The sequence below is a fragment of the Manis pentadactyla genome, chromosome 5, assembly GCF_030020395.1.
Source record: "Manis pentadactyla isolate mManPen7 chromosome 5, mManPen7.hap1, whole genome shotgun sequence".
NCBI lineage: Eukaryota > Metazoa > Chordata > Mammalia > Pholidota > Manidae > Manis > Manis pentadactyla.
Window position 1 is genome coordinate 145,847,036 of NC_080023.1, and position 16,216 is coordinate 145,863,251.

The 16,216-nt window shown below is 42.0% G+C and overlaps 1 protein-coding gene across 1 annotated transcript; it reads right to left on the minus strand.

Annotated features, from left to right (window-relative positions):
- Positions 1 to 749: 749 nt before the first annotated feature.
- Positions 750 to 13,170, minus strand: CHGB (chromogranin B). Its single transcript, XM_036885122.2, has 5 exons — positions 12,925 to 13,170; positions 8,735 to 8,781; positions 8,142 to 8,235; positions 1,991 to 3,717; positions 750 to 1,134 (listed from the first exon to the last, which is right to left on the minus strand). Exons 1-5 carry the CDS (start codon positions 12,971 to 12,973, stop codon positions 1,060 to 1,062), a joined length of 1,992 nt encoding a protein of 663 aa, XP_036741017.2. The 5' UTR covers positions 12,974 to 13,170; the 3' UTR covers positions 750 to 1,059.
- Between the last annotated feature and the right edge of the window lie 3,046 nt (positions 13,171 to 16,216).

Sequence of the window (16,216 nt, forward strand, 5' to 3'; positions counted from 1 at the left end):
GAGAAGAGGAAATTGCCCACCTGTCTTGCTGTAGGAAGCTGCAGTTAATGTCGGCAGCCAGCATTTCCCGTACCATGCCATAGCCTAGGCACTATTTTTTTTCTTTTTGGTATCATTAATCTACAATTACATGAGCAACATTATGGTTACAAGACTCCCCCCATCATCAAGTCCCCATAGGCACTATTCTTAATGGTTTTGTATAGACTCTTTAAAATCCCCCTAACCACTCAATGAGACAATAGATGATGATCCTGCCACCCAGGGAGAGAAAATAACTTGCCCAAAGCTACTTAGTAACAGAGTCAGAGCACCCGTCTTCCTCAAGCAGAAATCGAACAAGCCCTAAGGGGGCAGGCATCTCTCCACCAGCCCAGATGTTGTGATTCCCAGTCCTGAGTTCATAGTATCCAGGCTTTCTCCACAACCCTCAAAGTACCCACGACCAGCTGCTCCCAGAGCTCTCCAGATAATAGGATTTTAAAAGTGGTATCTTAGGATCTTTTTTGAAACAGGTACTTAAGCCAATTTAATCTTTCTCCAGCTTAGGGGAACATATGTCTTCGTGATCTCTTTCCCTTTATTTCCTGCACATACTTTTACTTCTGAGGTTTGCCTCCATACCCCCCCCCACAACAATTAAGCACCCAAAGACCAACAAATCCTAGTGCTATCTTTTAGAATTTAAAAGGTGGATTTAAACATCACACTCCTCCCTGTTAGCCCAAAGGAAGCTAAGAACATGAAGCTTTGGGTCTCGGGTGAATCTTTTATTATTTCAAAACAAGACAAACATTTTTTCAAGGATGGGTGCACACTCATTGTCACAAGCATGTTAGTATGTCTATGTTGCAAGAAAGCATGTGCTACAAGTCAGGCTATTCATATTTTCAATAGCATTCTGGCAAAAATTAAAGACACTTCCAGTTGTGTCAAACATTTAATTCTACTTCCTGGCTTTGGGTAAGTAAATGATGCCTTTCAGTGAAGTGGTGAAAAATAGATAATATAACAGCTGCTTCTTCAAACTGCCCTTTGCCCCAACGACCATCAGCCTCTTCAGTTACCACTGAACTTCTCAGCTATTTTCTGTAGTTCCAAATCCATGGCAGCCAAATTTTCCAGCTCTTTTTCCTACAAAATACAGAGAAGTGCAGTCATGAGGTCCCTGTTCAACTTATTTTGTTGCTGTTTGAGGGAGTCTGAACAGAAAGGGGGCTTTTTGATATGTTAAAGGCTATATGAGACACCCTACATCAGTGGTTCTCAAAGCGTGGTCCTCTGACCAGCATAATCAGCATCATCAGGCAACTTGTCATAAACGCAAAGTCTTGTGCCCTGCCGGGGACCTACTAAGAAACTCTGAGGGTAGATCCCTCATGATTCTGATGCACATTCAAGTTTGAGAAACATCAACCTACATAATCAATATTAAGAAAAATCATTATTTAGGCAGGTACAGCTCTGATAACGTTTCCTCTCCTAGATGTAAACTGTCGTAGTCCAATAGCTGATGAAGATGGCCCAAAGCAACTCATTTCTGTCACCTGTTCCTTCTTACCCTGGGAAACAGTGATGAAAAGTTAACTAAGACACCAGAACAGTGTCTTCAAGGTTGTCACCCTTGGCTGAACACTGAAGCCACCTGGGAGCTCTAAAATGTCCTGATGGCTGGGCAGCAATGCAGCAGCACGCACACAGAATCCCTGGGCTGGGTCTCAGAGGGCAGTCATTTTTCAAGCCCTCCCAGTGACTCCAGTGTGCACCGACAGTTGAGAAGCACGGCAATAGGAGGCAATGGGCAGGAATGTGAACAGTGGCTAGACGGTAGGAGGAAATCAAACTCAGAGGTTGTCTCTACCTGTTACTAGGGGGTACTCTCTCATGATGATTAAACCCCACCAATTTCTCCCCATTAATATCAGATAGTCTTGAACATTTTAACATTAACCATCTTAAGTCAATGTTAAACAAAAGCCCCACACTGTACCTCCTCCTCTGTTAGGACTGCCTGGCCAGCCCTGTCCTTTCCATTCTCTGCTGCATGGCGTGGGCTCGTGTGCTCCTCAGAGGCGGAGAAGCCTGGGAATTCGGCCGACTTCTTCCTGTAGTGAAGGAGCTGGTCCAGTTCGGCCACTCTGTCATACTGCCTTTTCAGGTCCAGTTTGGGGGCGAGGTTTCTCTTCTCGTATCCCCAGTTCACCTCCTCCTCGAAGGGCCTCTTCTCCCACCAGTCATAGCTGTATTCCGGGAAGAAATTCTTCTCATTCAAGGCCAGCCCATTTTCCTCTTCACCCTCAGGGAAATTGTCATCCAAGTTGTTTTTTCTCTCAAAATGGCTGCTCTTCCACTGGGGAGGGTCGTAGTATGGGCTGAGCAGCTCCCCTAATCTCTTCCTCTGTTCAGTGGTATGCTGGGGAGCGTGGTGTTGGCCTGGAAGCCTCACCTCCTCCCTCTTCTCTTTGGTGTCTTGAAGCTCCTCCTGCGGCTGCCAGTTCCCGCGGGCCCCTTCCTCACCCTTTTCCTCACCATAGTCGAGGTAATTTTTGTCCTGGTCTTCCCACTCGCCTTGTGGACGCCTCCTCGCCCTCTCTGCCTGGCTTCCGTGAACGCGGCGGTATCCCTCACCCAAGAACCTCTTCTCCTCTTTGCTGTCTGGACTGGAGGGGGCCCCTGGCTGCCCTGCCCTGGCTCTGTGGTGGCGTGCCCCCTCACGGCCCCTCTCTTCCTCACTTGCCTCACTGTACCCGTGCGCCATGCTGTCAAGCCCTGGGCTGGGGTGGTTTCTCCTGCTCTCCTCCTCCTGGCTCTCGTCACCGGGAGGCCTCGGAGCCCCGAACTCCTCACTTCCCCTGCCACCATGCCGTCCCCCCTCCGGGTCCTCGGGAGCCTGGACGGGTGGGTAGCCCCTTACTTCCTCCCCGTATTCAGGTTCTTCCTCTGAAGCCCCGTGGTGGGCTGGACGGCGGTCCCTCTCCTCCCCGAAGCCGTCGGTGCCCACGTGGGAGTCCTCAGGCTGCTCTCGGGGCTGCCCCCTTTCCTCGGAGGGAGGTCTCCCTTCCTGAGAGGACCTGTCAGGCCTGGTCCTCCCGTGGTGGTGTCTTGGCCTCAAGCGCCGTTTGTCCACCTCCGGGCTGGCGTCTTCCTCACTTCCCTCGGATTCTTCCCGGCTCCCAGACTGGCTTTTAGACCCCTGGGGATGGTCCTCCCGGCTCCTGGTGTCCTCTTCACTCTCCTGGCTGCTCCTCTCCCGGCTGTGTGTCTTCTCCTCAGGGGGCCCAGCAGATTGTAAATCGTACCTGGATACTAACCCCTCTGTTTTCTTAGTTGTAGCCTGGTTTCTTTTGTTGAAAAATGGATTTTGTGTCTCTCCGGGCTCCTCCAGTTGTTTCTCTTCCCTGCCGTCTTCCCAGCGCGCCCTTTCCTGGTATCTCCCTCCTTCTTCGTCCTCCCTGTCCTCCCCCTCACGCTCCTCAGACCTGGCTGCCTTTGCTCCTTTGGCGACTCGGCTGTCAGAGGCGTAGAGGCTCCCCCGGGGCTCGCCCCCCTCTGTGTCTGCCATGGTCAGGCCTCGGGGGTCCTCCTCCAGGGCTCCTGCCTCCTCCCTACCGGAGGGCCTGGGGGCTTCCGAGCCATCCGCTGGGCCTCTTAACAATCTTACTTCAAACCTTGTGTTTTCATTTTCACTTTTCTCTTCATCTTTGACCTCTTTTCCACCTATAATGAAAATTGAAAAGAGTAAGTATAGCTTCAGAATTGCTTATATATCTACAAGCACTAGAGCCTCAGTGATCACTACAAATCCGAAGGACCAAGAAAAATCACTTGGATGATTTTTTTAAGTTAATTAAGAATAAACTTAGGTTCCTTTAAAAGCAAATGGTATGAAAGTCCTTTGGCTGTGTTTAAGTCTAGCAATATACTAATAATTTTTTTCATTACACACAACCAGCATGTCTTCTTGGTACTATCAATGATGAAATTGAAACCCAAATATAGATTTATGAAATATTAGAATTTATAACCAGAAGAAACCTTAGAGTTCACTAGTTCAACCTCCTCCTTTTGCAGAAAAAAAATCTTTGTGGTTCTTTGAGGTTCAGAGAGGCGTAATTTGGGGCCATTCTTTATATAATTGCTCTAAGTCGGGGTTAAAAAGTTGGCATTGTGTAGTTAGCTCTAACTAGAATCCAGCTAAAGAAAGTTAAATAGCAAAAATGGGAAGTACCACTATTCAAAGGGGAATTTAAAATTTTTTAATTTTTAGTTTATCAGACTTTTATCTAACCAGCTGGATAGATTCAGTATAGAAGTAAGTGATAATATAACTTAGTAACTTGTGATAAAAAGGGTGTGTATTTCTTCCTTGAGAAAACTGCTCAACAGTAGAAGGGACCATTTCTTCCTTCACTAAGGTCCCATCTGTCCCCACATATTCTTAGATGGGGAAGATGAAGATCAGTGTACTGAGTTATCTTTGTGTTGCATGAGCCAAAAGTAGATAGAATAACTGATATTTTAATTGAATGCTGTTCCCTCCTATCTTTTCCAAATGTCAATAGCTCTTTTACTAAATCCTCTCTAATTCAAGGACATCCCATGGAAGGAGATATTCAGTTAACACTTCTGATCATTAGCTGGAAGGGGCTTGGATTTCAACTTGAGTCACTGAGTGCAGATAGAGCTCCAGAAGCCAAGGCTGCTCACAGCTCTGGGTCCACACCTGTGCTGTTCATCTTGGGAGCCACCACCTCGGTGGCTGTTGAGCACTTGAAATGTATCTGATCCAAACTGAGATGTGCTATAAGATACCTATAAGACTTTGATGACTTTGTATAAAAAAATGTAAAATAGGCCAGTTTTTACATCAATAATATATTGAAATAATATTTTGGATTTTATTGGATAATATATATCATAAATATATTGGATGTATAAAAATTACATATTACATAAAAAATATTGGGTAAAAATAAAATATATTATTAAAATTAACTTGTCTCTTTTTACTTTTTAAATAGAATGACTAAGAACTTTAAAATAATATTTGTGGTTCACATTATATTTCTATTGAAAGTCACTGATGAATCATTTTGAACTGACATTTACAAAATGGAGAAAATTGGCCTATTTTGTAAAAATGTCCAAGAAAGAGCTAGCCTATACCTAGCCTGGCATGATAACATTCTCATATTTTATGAGGCAACTGAAATGTCCCTAAGCTTTCCCATCCAGTCCCCTGAGGGCCAACCCCTCACAAGTGCCTTTGTCTTTTAGGAGCCAGTGTTGCACTGGGATGGTGGCGCTGGCCAGTTAGGCACCAGGAGGCAGGGAGGCTTTGAGCAGATACTGATGCCACTCTGAGTCAGCTGAAATAGCCCTGAAGAGACAGGATCTCAGCTTCCCAGGGCAAGGGCTCTGTGGCCCCTTTCCTACTGCCTCCTGGTGAGAAACAGAAGTATTTTTATTTTTCCCAGTTAAATGTGTGTTGCCTGTAGCAGCTTGTGCCTGAGGCCTAGCACTTCCTCCTAAATTTAGCTTTCAGCCCCGGCAGGTGAGATCAGAGGAGGGCTGTGATTAGTAGCACCAAGTCATTGTCAATCTGTAGAATCAAGATGTGAAATTCATCCTTACTTTCAAGTAAAAAGAGGGAAATGCATTTTCCATTTCTAATTTTCATGTTGTAAGGATGGCCAATTTAACCGGGTCAAACTGATTTTGTTAAGAAATTGGACTCCATATTCCCTAAGGCATCTTCAAGCCATAAAACAATAATCTTCCCTACTTTCCAAATGCTCATTTGGTCAATAAATGTATGCTGGCTCCAGAGACATGCCAGAGAGAGCGGAGTGGAGATGGAAATGGGCTACGGGCGGGAGAGCATCTGCGTGAAGGAATGAATGCATCCATCCAGTGGGCCGAAAGCTCCACCAGTCTTCTCATCAGCTTAAGACATAATCAGCAGGAGACAGAAAATTGGAATGGGGCAGAAGCTACAAACTAGCATCCCAGAGGCGAGTTATGTTTGGCCTAAATAACATTTTTAGTAAATTCAAATTCAGAGGCAATACCTAAATACTGGGAGATACTGCTTAAAAATCCAAATCTGAACTTCTTTTGAAAAATCCCAAATCTGATAACAAAGTTTGTATTTCTCCGTTAACAGGGTTGAAACTGAGAAATATCTGCTTCCCCTCAGAAGGGGCAAGCATCCTCCTGTCACTTCCTATTCTGCCTTACTCCTTTGTTATCTGTGTATCTGGCCCTGACTGGTGTTTGAGTCTGTTTGGTGGTGGCCTGGGTCAAGATTACCCAGAGAAGAGAAATTAACACCCACTTCTGAATGAGCTGGAGGGAAGATGGTGTGATGACAGCTATTCTCAGGGGCATTAAAACATGCAGGAGAGAAGGAGGCACCCAGGGCAGAAGGGGCATTCCATGCCTCCATTCCCTCCATTCCCCGGGGATGAAAACCTGGCTTTGGAAGACTATGTTGTGTTTTTTGTTCTTTGTGTTTTTTATTTTGTTTGGTTTGGTATGATAAGGAGTGGGAGAATCTAGAGTCTAAATGTAAGTATAGATGCTAACTTCCATTTTAACATCTATTTTAATGGAAGAGCTCTTAAACTCTCCTGATCTCAGCATTGTGTGCATCTTTGGGTATGATGTCACCAGGGCCCTGATGGACCTGGGTCATTTGATTTTTGTCAGTTTCCTTGAGGCTCTCTTAACAGACATCAAAGGACCTCAGGGCACAATTGATGATGAACTGAGGCTAGATCGCTATGGCCACAGCCTAAAGGCTAATTTGATCTTGGCAGGCAAGCAGAGCCCTACTTTCAACAGCTTTTCCTAAGCAATCACGGTTCTTTTAAGACTTAGTATTACAGAACCCAGAGGTTTGCATCTATCTAGTAAAGAAATGGGAAGATGAGTTTGCCCAAAGGAGCAGCCTTTATTTAGTCCCTGTTACTCATTCCCTGTAGTGGCTGGAAAAGAAAGTTGGGGAGAAATTAAAAAGGAGGTTTTTAGACTTTCTTCCACTGCTCATGGGGCCTCTACAGGCTTAGGCACCCACACCTGCTATGGTTACCTTGAAGTCCCCAACATGGATTGAATCCTGCCAGGTTACTCTTCTGGCCAATCACTAACATTGTTTTTACCGTTTTATGCACGAGGGCTCATGTGCAGCAATAGCAAGAGAGTACGGTTTTCAATGAGAGATTCTGAAGGTGAAAAGAAACAAAATCCTCTATTTCAAGCCTACCTAAAAATTTAAAAGCAGGGAAAGATGTTGAGCAGAACAATTTTTTTAAATTTGTTTGAATCAGTTTGACTTCATACATAAAAAAAACTGACTAGTTTTATAAAATTGATCTCTTAATGTCAACTCTCTATGGAGACAGCCTATATCACTGTTCAAATTTTGTTTTCAACAGAAGATAATTTGTATAGAGAAAACATCCCAGTCTAGATTCAGAAAGTCATTTCTCTGACTCACAGGATGCTGTTTCTACCCTCCCCCTATTGAGATCTCATGCCTGAAATTCCTGGTGCCATTTGGTGCTACCTCCCATTCTAATAAGCTCTGCATTAAAACAGCTTAAACAATCTGTCATGCAAAGAGCCAGAAGTTTCTGAGTCACCTTTCCAAGCTTCTAATATCTCACTGTCAGAAAAATACAAGGCAAAGAGAAGAATTATTTTAAAATCTCCTTCTATCCTTTCATCTTCCAACACTCCCAGAGCACTTAACCATCTCATCACAAGCAAGCACTCCCCACACCTCCCTCCATCCAAAGAAAGCCTGTTCTAAAACTCCAGACTCTGGAACCAAGGAATTTAAGGACTGATAGAAATTTCAAAGACCGTCACTGAACTCAACTCCCTCATTTTACACTGATTAAATAAGCCTGGAGAGGCAAGGAGTCTTTCTCCATGGTCACACAGTTTTTAAGGGGCAGAGCAAGGACTAGAAGACGTATCTTCTATCTCCCCAGATACTAGGCCGGTCTGTGCTCTTCCCATTGCGTTATGCCCCCATCCCCATTCACTTGAAGGTAACATGGAAGGTGACACAGAGGGAGCAAGGAAAAGGGCCATTCCAGGGACAAAGATCTCCTGCAGTGCAGGCCACTCACTCTTCTTCAGGACTTGGCGGCACCCTGGGGTGACGGGCGGGGCGTTGGCCTCCAACAGAGCGTTTGAGAGGACCTCAATGATGCAGCGAGTCACCTGCAGAAGAGCCCGAAAGCAGGTAGGTGAAAGTTAGTGTCCCTGAGACAACAGCCTGCTCCACCCTGAGCTGCTCTTGAGAGAGGCTTGGCCTTGCAGGGTCTTTGGGGCAGGAATGCAGAGTTACAGGAGTATAATGAAACCTCCCAGGTTTCCCACAGAACAATACAAGGGGGGCGGGGGGTTATGGCCTGGGTCAAGGTTACCCAGAGAAGTGAAATTAACATCCACTTCTGAATGAGCTGGAGGGAAGATGGTGTGATGACAGCTATTCTCAGGGGCATTAAAACATGCAGGAGAGAGGACGGTGCCCAGGGCAGAAGGGGCATTCCATGCCTCCATTCCCTCCATTCCCCGGGGATGAAAACCTGGCTTTGGAAGACTATGTTGTGTTTTTTGTTCTTTGTGTTTTTTATTTTGTTTGGTTTGGTATGATAAGGAGTGGGAGAAACTAGACTCTAAATGTAAGTATAGATTCTAGACTTCCATTTTAACTTACCATTTCTTCATTGTGGTTCTTGTTATCCACTGGAATAGAACTGACTGCTTTGAAGGAAAAAAAGAATGGGAAACAAATTGGTTTTGGAGAGCTGTGTGACCCTAAACTCACAAAATCAACCCCTCCCTCCACATATTACTTGGAGAGAGGGGCAGAGTCAGAGCTGAGCACAGTGGAGATAGTTGGGGATGATTACTCCTGGAGCCATAATTCCCCCAGTTGTTACACACACACACACACACACACACACACTCACACTCACACAGCCGTTTTCCCTAGCAATGTCTTCAACATGATTTGGCAATGAATACTATCTCATATTCAGTATAAATCAAATCCAGACCACAGACAAGAGGAGCTTCTGGGATACTGACAACATTGTTTCTTGATCACAATGCCAGTTACATAGGTATGCTCAATGAGCGAAAACTTGATTAAACTGTATACTTATGATCTGTGCAGTTTTCTACATGCATATTATACATCAATAAAAAGTTTAAAACAAACCTGCTTTAAATGAAACCAGGGTACAGTCCTCAACCCAGTCTGCCTAACCAAAATTGATAGAGATTTGTGATTCCCTTTGCCTATTCCTGTCCCCAAGAACATATGCTGCTCAAAACTAACTTCCTTTACAAAAACATGGCTGTAATTATCTCACATAATTATTTTGTTTTTACCCCCTTTGCCTCAAAAAGTTTGCTTATACTTCTGAATCAGTATTACGTTTCCTTTCCCCACATTGCCTGCAGCTTAATTCTACTAGTCTGTATCTAATTCTACTAGTACAGCATCAAGTTCATAACATCATATGCAAATAGGTGCTTAACAACTGGTTCATGAAGATACATTAAAAGGATTAATTTTAATTTATTTATATTGAATTTATATGAAATTATTCAAATTAAATTTATTTAAATTATATTTATGAGATTCTGCTTATTTTAAACCAGCAATTGAAGTGGGGTGTTTTTTTTTCTGCTTAGGAAATGCTTGAGTTGCTTTTAATTTTTCAGTGTTTGTTTTTCCTCTTTCAAATCTGCTTTGATTCTTTTATCTCTCACTTTGACTTTGTTCTGTCCAAGTGCTCTCCATTGGAGAAGCTCAGAGCTTTTACATACAAGCCCATCTGTGCAGTTCTCCTGGCACTCACTAGAAACGCCAACTGCTATTATGACTGGAGAAGCTCAGTGTGAGAAACTTCTAGATCCCTGAGACAGGTGAAGAGTTAGCTAGAGCAATAGCAAAACTCTCAGTCATCAGATATGGAAGCTACTAAAATGCAGCTTATTTACAACAGCAACCTGACTCTTCCTCCCTATGTTTCCTCCCCAAACGTTTGCTCCCCAAGTCTCTTCTCTCTAATCAATTACACAGCATAGGGCTCAATTTAGAAATAAAATAATCTATTTTATTTGTCCACCTTACTGAATTTTCCTTTTAAAGCATGGCATGGGGTCTACAATTATTTCAAGAGACCCAAAGTTATCTAGCATGTTAAAATCATTTGTAAAGTGTTTGAGAAGTGGCTAACAAGATCTGAAGACCCCACTGTCTTCCTGAAATGTAGTTCAGATAAGATCCAGATGGCCCACCATTGGCACCCAGGGTCCAATATACTGTGACATTATTTTACCCATCCAAATGTCTGTTATTTGGGAACATTCCCACTTCGGCTCTATTTCCACCTGAAATCTGTAAAATCCTCTGGAAAGAAATAAATGAGTTTATCAGTCCTCTAATTAACTGGAAGGTGTCTTTAAAAATGTAGCTTTACTAAAACTTCTTTGGTAACACAGTTGCTATCTAATAACTTTTCTCTTTTTTTCACAAATGTAAAATAACTGTTTTTATTAATAACTGATATTGCCAAAATATTAACAGTCATCAAATTTGGGAGGAGAGAAATATTTTTCTTTTGTTACTCAAAACAGTCAGTAGCTCATGTTTGTTATTACAGAACTATCCTATTTCTCTGAGTGAGGCTCTTCAGACATGTTTTTGATGAAAAGGAACTAGATTTCCTTATAAAAGTACATTCTACATCTTGGTGAGATATCTAAGTTCCATTGCATTTCTTCTAATAGAAACTGTGACAGTCAACTAATAATGAAAGATACATTATTCCCTTAGTTTAACTTATTTTTGTAAGAAGTAAGATCCAGAAGGCACAAAGGAAAGTCCACTGATTATGATAAAAGTGAAGCAGTCAAATGGTAGAAAAATTTTCAAACAATATCTATCATATGATAGATCTGGAAATAACTTCCAAAATATTAATATCTCATAAGACTCTCAAACTAAGTTTGTATATAAAATAATAAGTTATAAAAAGCTATAAAATATAAAAAACATTTTAAACAAGTTATACAATAACAGATATAAAATAACAAGTTAAAGAAGTTCTGCTGAATGCAGGAACCATCTTACCTAGTATAATGTGGAATATAATTTAGCTACATCATTCATATTAATTTTTAAAGTGTACAGCAGCTTCTGTAGCAAGGTGTGGATCTCTCCCCAGAAGCTCTTAGGGGCAGGAGATGAATGAGATGGTTTCCTGAGGTTTTCCTCAGCCCTGCGATTTTGCAAAATTACACACTCTGCTTGAAGACTACCATGTCTCATTTCCAGGCATTGTTGGGAGGCAGGAAAGGGCAATGACTGCTAATAGGTATGGAATTTCTTTCTGGGGTGACAAAAGAGTTCTGAAATTTGATAGTATATTCAACAAAATGAATATACTAAAAATCACTGAAATATGTACTTTAAAAAGGTTGATTTTTATGGTGTGTGAACTATATAAAAATTCAAAAGAATTTTTGAAAAGAATGGAATGTCTCCATTTTAGTTCATATTAAAATATGAACTCAAAATATTCTCTTGTGTAAGAGAGCTATAAGTATTTTACTACTGTCATTAAATAAATCTCATAAATGGCACGGTTTTTCTGGTCTATAGCACAATGTAGAGCATATTCTTTTAAACAATTTCTTTCTGAAAATATTTTGACCAGAAAGAACTCTAAATATTCATTTGGTTTTCTTTAATTAAATTAAGAATATTTATAGGTAATTTTTAACAATGACAAGAATTTTAGAAAATTCTGAATGCATGTAGCTTGCAATAACACAAATTACCACTGGCTTACATTTTGTCTCTACATTTGAATGAAAGCTTCATATTCACGGATGGCAATACCTCCATTCTAGTTGCGAATCTCAATCTCAGAAAAGAAGAATATTCTATGAAGTTAATAAACAGTCAAAGAAAACCTGTTTAATCTGGTGGTGGCATAGTTACTTCTCAATGATCACAACACACACACACACACACACACACAAATTTTTCAAATCTCTAGAGATCATTTCTTTGAGATTCAGAGTAGTTTGAAAGATTAATCCCACAACTTTCCACACATAAACACTGTCAAATGTCTACTACTTAAAATTTCATCCTTCCAAGTTGACTAAAATGTTCTTTCTTACCAAGGATATTTTTGTGGTTATTTTATACTACTCATGTTTTCTGAGCACTAAAGTCAAAACATCTACCGCAGGTACCATTAATAACTTAAAAATGAATTGTGTGTGAAATAATCTCTCCCCAGAGACAGCAGGTACAAAAAAGTTACATTAAACCTGTACACACATACTCATGAACATACATACACATATTATATACATACATGTTAAGAAAAAAGATACGACATGCATGAGACTTTTATCTCATCATGTTTAAATAATAATAAAAAAAAATTATGCAGGTGCCAACTAATATCATAATACATGTACTCCTGTCTCTCCGTGTTCGTCTGGCTTTGAAAAGCCAAACAAATACTTAATTACAGATACAGAATACTACTATCACACCGTCCCTCGAGTTCAGAGAGCATGACATTTTGGAAGTGAGCACAGAACGTGAGGTTTCCTTATTTTCTTTCTATTTAACAGGAAAACTCAGATATGAAGAGACTGAGCTGCGAAGCCCTGTGGCCTTTTGCACGTCAGACAATGGGGTGGGGAGTTGAAGGAAAACGCCCAGGGAAGAGAAGAAATTAAGAACCTCAAGCAAGAGGGAGAAACCTTCCACCCAACCCTCCTCCCTCTCTCCCGCCGGTCGAGATGGCCTCCGGGAAGGAGGAGGCTGACGCTGTCCGCGGTGCTGAACGGCGCTCCGCGTCCACTCACCGGCCACCAGCACCGCTCCCAGGAGGCCGAGAAGTGCTGCGGGCTGCATGGCCCTGCTCGCTCGACTCTGCCAGAAGAGGACGGCGACAGGACTGGTTTGAGATGCGGCCGGAAGGCGAGTTGAAGATGCTCAGGGAAAGCAGCTGTGCTTCCCGGTCCCCGCGGTGTGGCGCGGTTGGCGCAGGCCCCGCTCTTTTAAAGGGCAAGCCGGGGCCGCAGGGCCGGGAGAAGCGGGCACCCAGGAGGCGGCGCCCCGCGCGCAGCCCTGACGTCACGAGGCGGCCGCGGGAAGTGGCGGCGCAAGTGGGAGGGAATTTACGCCTGCCAAGTAGCCTGGGTGCTCTGGACCCCTAGCGGGGGTGGGGAGTAAGGCGAACGGAGAAATAGAAGGGTGAGGGGAGGTAGTGCGAACACGAGACAGTGGCAGGTGGGGAGGTCCGGCTCAATTGCCCAAGCTCGTTCCTCAACGACCCCCGACCCGACCGCAACACACGCAAACGTGCACACACCTCCAAATCCAAAAGCGTGTGTTTGAGGCTGTGTGTGCTGTGCGGTTCTGTTGAGAGTGTGTCTATGACTGTCTGTTTTGTTTCCACTACCCAACCAAGGATAAGACTCCTACTAGCTAGAGAGGACTAAAAGGTGGAGGGTAATGGAAAAGGGAATGATGGCTTTAAAAATAAAAGGTGCAGTTGGAGAATTTAGAACCTGCCGTTCCTTTATACTTCTGGTCTCAAATCTATCTACCTACCCATTATCCTATCATCTATCTATATCTATCTGTCTGTCTATCTATCTATCTATCTATCTATCTATCTATCTATCTATCTATCTATCTATCTATATCTATCTATCTATCCATCCTTCTATCATCTATCAATCATCTGTCTACCTACGTATCTACTATCTACCATTTATCTATTGTCATCTATCTATATTATCTACCTACCTATCTACCTTTGTACCATAGGTGACTCTTCCACGTAACATATAACATGTACGCAGTAAAAAAATTAAAAACTCAGATGGTAAAAAAGGGTTTATTATTATTTTTAAAAAGGGTTTATTATAAATGTCTCCCTTCCACCTCTGTCTGCCCAAATTCCCCATTTCCTCTCTGCAGAGTCAACATGACTTAGCCACTTTCTGTTGTTTAAGCTTAATTTACTTTGTAACAGGCACAGTTGCCTCTCCTTTTGAATGGCTGCACTGTACTTATATTGAGTGTGTTAACCAGAATTTATTTAAACAGTACCCTTTCTGATGGGCACTTATTTAAATTGTTACCTTCAGGATTCTAATTACTCCTTTACACAGAGTGCTAGTGTCAGGGGCAGGAAATCGAATAGCCTGCTTGTTGGATCTCGTTCATTCCATATGCTCTATGAATCCTCTCTTGCTTTAAAATTTAAATAGGGAAGTATTTTGTTATTGCATGTGAGAGGAAGGTGAAAACATCTTGCAGTATATTTTTGATGTGGGTTCTCTCAGTCTAATGAAGAATCAGGAAAAAACAGCAAGCAAGTGCCCTGCACTGAAGAGAAACATTCCAGAATCATCTCTGATAACACAGGTTTTGTTATCTACAGAAAAAAAGGTGTTGAATGAGGGCCCTTCTCTGGGTGCTGATTTAGGAGTTCTTCCTCTACTGTTGAAATTACATAAGGGTTCCAACCCCTCTTTTATTTATTTATTTATTTTTGAGAGGGCATCCCTCATATTTATTGATCAAATGGTTGTTAACAACAATAAAATTCTGTATAGGAGACTCAATGCACAATCATTAATCAACCCCAAGCCGAATTCTCAACAGTCTCCAATCTTCTGAAGCATAACGAACAAGTTCTAACATGGTGAACAAGTTCTTACATAGTGAATAAGTTCTTACATGGTGAACAGTGCAAGGGCAGTCATATCACAGAAACTTTCAGTTTTGATCACGCATCATGAACTATAAACAATCAAGTCAGATATGATTATTTGTTTGATTTTTTATACTTGATTTATATGTGAATCCCACATTTCTCCCTTATTATTATTATTACTTTTTTAATAAAATGCTGAAGTGGTAGGTAGATGCAAGATAAAGGTAGGAAACATAATTTAGTGCTGTAAGAGGGCAAATGTAGATGATCAGGTCTTTGCCTGTAGACTAAGTATTAATCCAAGCTAGACAAGGGCAACAAAACATCCACGGATGCAGAAGATTTCTCTCAAAACAGGGGGGTGAGGTTCTAAGTCTCACCTCTGTTGATCCCCAATTTCTCACCTGATGGCCCCCCTGCGACTGTGCCTGTCTTAGGTTGTTCCTCCCTTGAGGAATCTTACCCGTCTCTGGCTAACCAGTCATCTTCTGGGGCCATACAAGGAAATGTAAAGTTGGTAAGTGAGAGAGAAGCAATATTGTTTGAAAAGGTTAGCTTTTTACTTCTTTGCATATTTATGCCCTGTGGCTTCTATGCCCAGCATTTGTCTTGAGGTGTCTTTACCACTTGGAAGAATTATGATACTCGATAATTTTTGATATGAGACACGAATTCTACTAAAGGGTTGTAATTAGGAAGAAAGAAGAAAAGCTATAGAAGTAGCAGACAGAAGAAAACTTGGGAAGATTGATTATTTCTTTGACATATCTTCTTGTAGAGTAACATAAGCATGTATAGGTTTTAACAAACTACTAATTAAATTGCGTACACACATTAACATAATAGGAATACAGCTACATAACAAAAGCAGACCTACAATTACCAGCCATATCCAGTGAAACCAAGAAAACCAGTTAGGCACCCTAGGCATTTGTGAAAACTTATCAATGACATGATGGATATTGTCTAACTGAATTTGAATAGTTTGAGAAAAATCAGACAAATTAAAACAACACATTCCTGGGAACTGTTCACATCCCATATGTTCTTTTAACAGTAGATAGTCTATAGTTGCACGATTTTGGAGCCCTGCAACTTGCACTTCTCCTAATTCTTGGTTGAATTCTGACAGTGTAGATCCAGTCAAATTTGTTGTTTTACTGTGTGCACATCTTTTATTTATTTTTATTTTATTTTATTTTGGTATCATTAATCTACAATTACATGTAGAACATTATGTTTACTAGGCTCCCCCCTTCACCAAGTCCCCCCCACATACTCCTTCACAGTCACTGTCCATCAGCTTAGTAAGATGCTGTGAAATCACTACTTGTCTTCTCTGTGTTGCTCAGCCCTCCCCGTGCCCCCACCACACTATATATGCTAATCGTAATGCCCTCTTTCTTTTTCCCTGCCCTTAGCCCTCC

Excerpts from the sequence above, each read along its gene's own strand:
- CHGB (XM_036885122.2), bottom strand. The coding sequence starts at position 12,973 with ATGCAGCCCGCAGCACTTCTCGGCCTCCTGGGAGCGGTGCTGGTGGCC. Across the intron at positions 8,782-12,924 it reads GGGAGCGGTGCTGGTGGCCG|CAGTCAGTTCTATTCCAGTG; the intron begins GTGAGTGGACGC and ends TTTCCTTCAAAG. Across the intron at positions 3,718-8,141 it reads CCGCCAAGTCCTGAAGAAGA|GTGGAAAAGAGGTCAAAGAT; the intron begins GTGAGTGGCCTG and ends TTTTCATTATAG.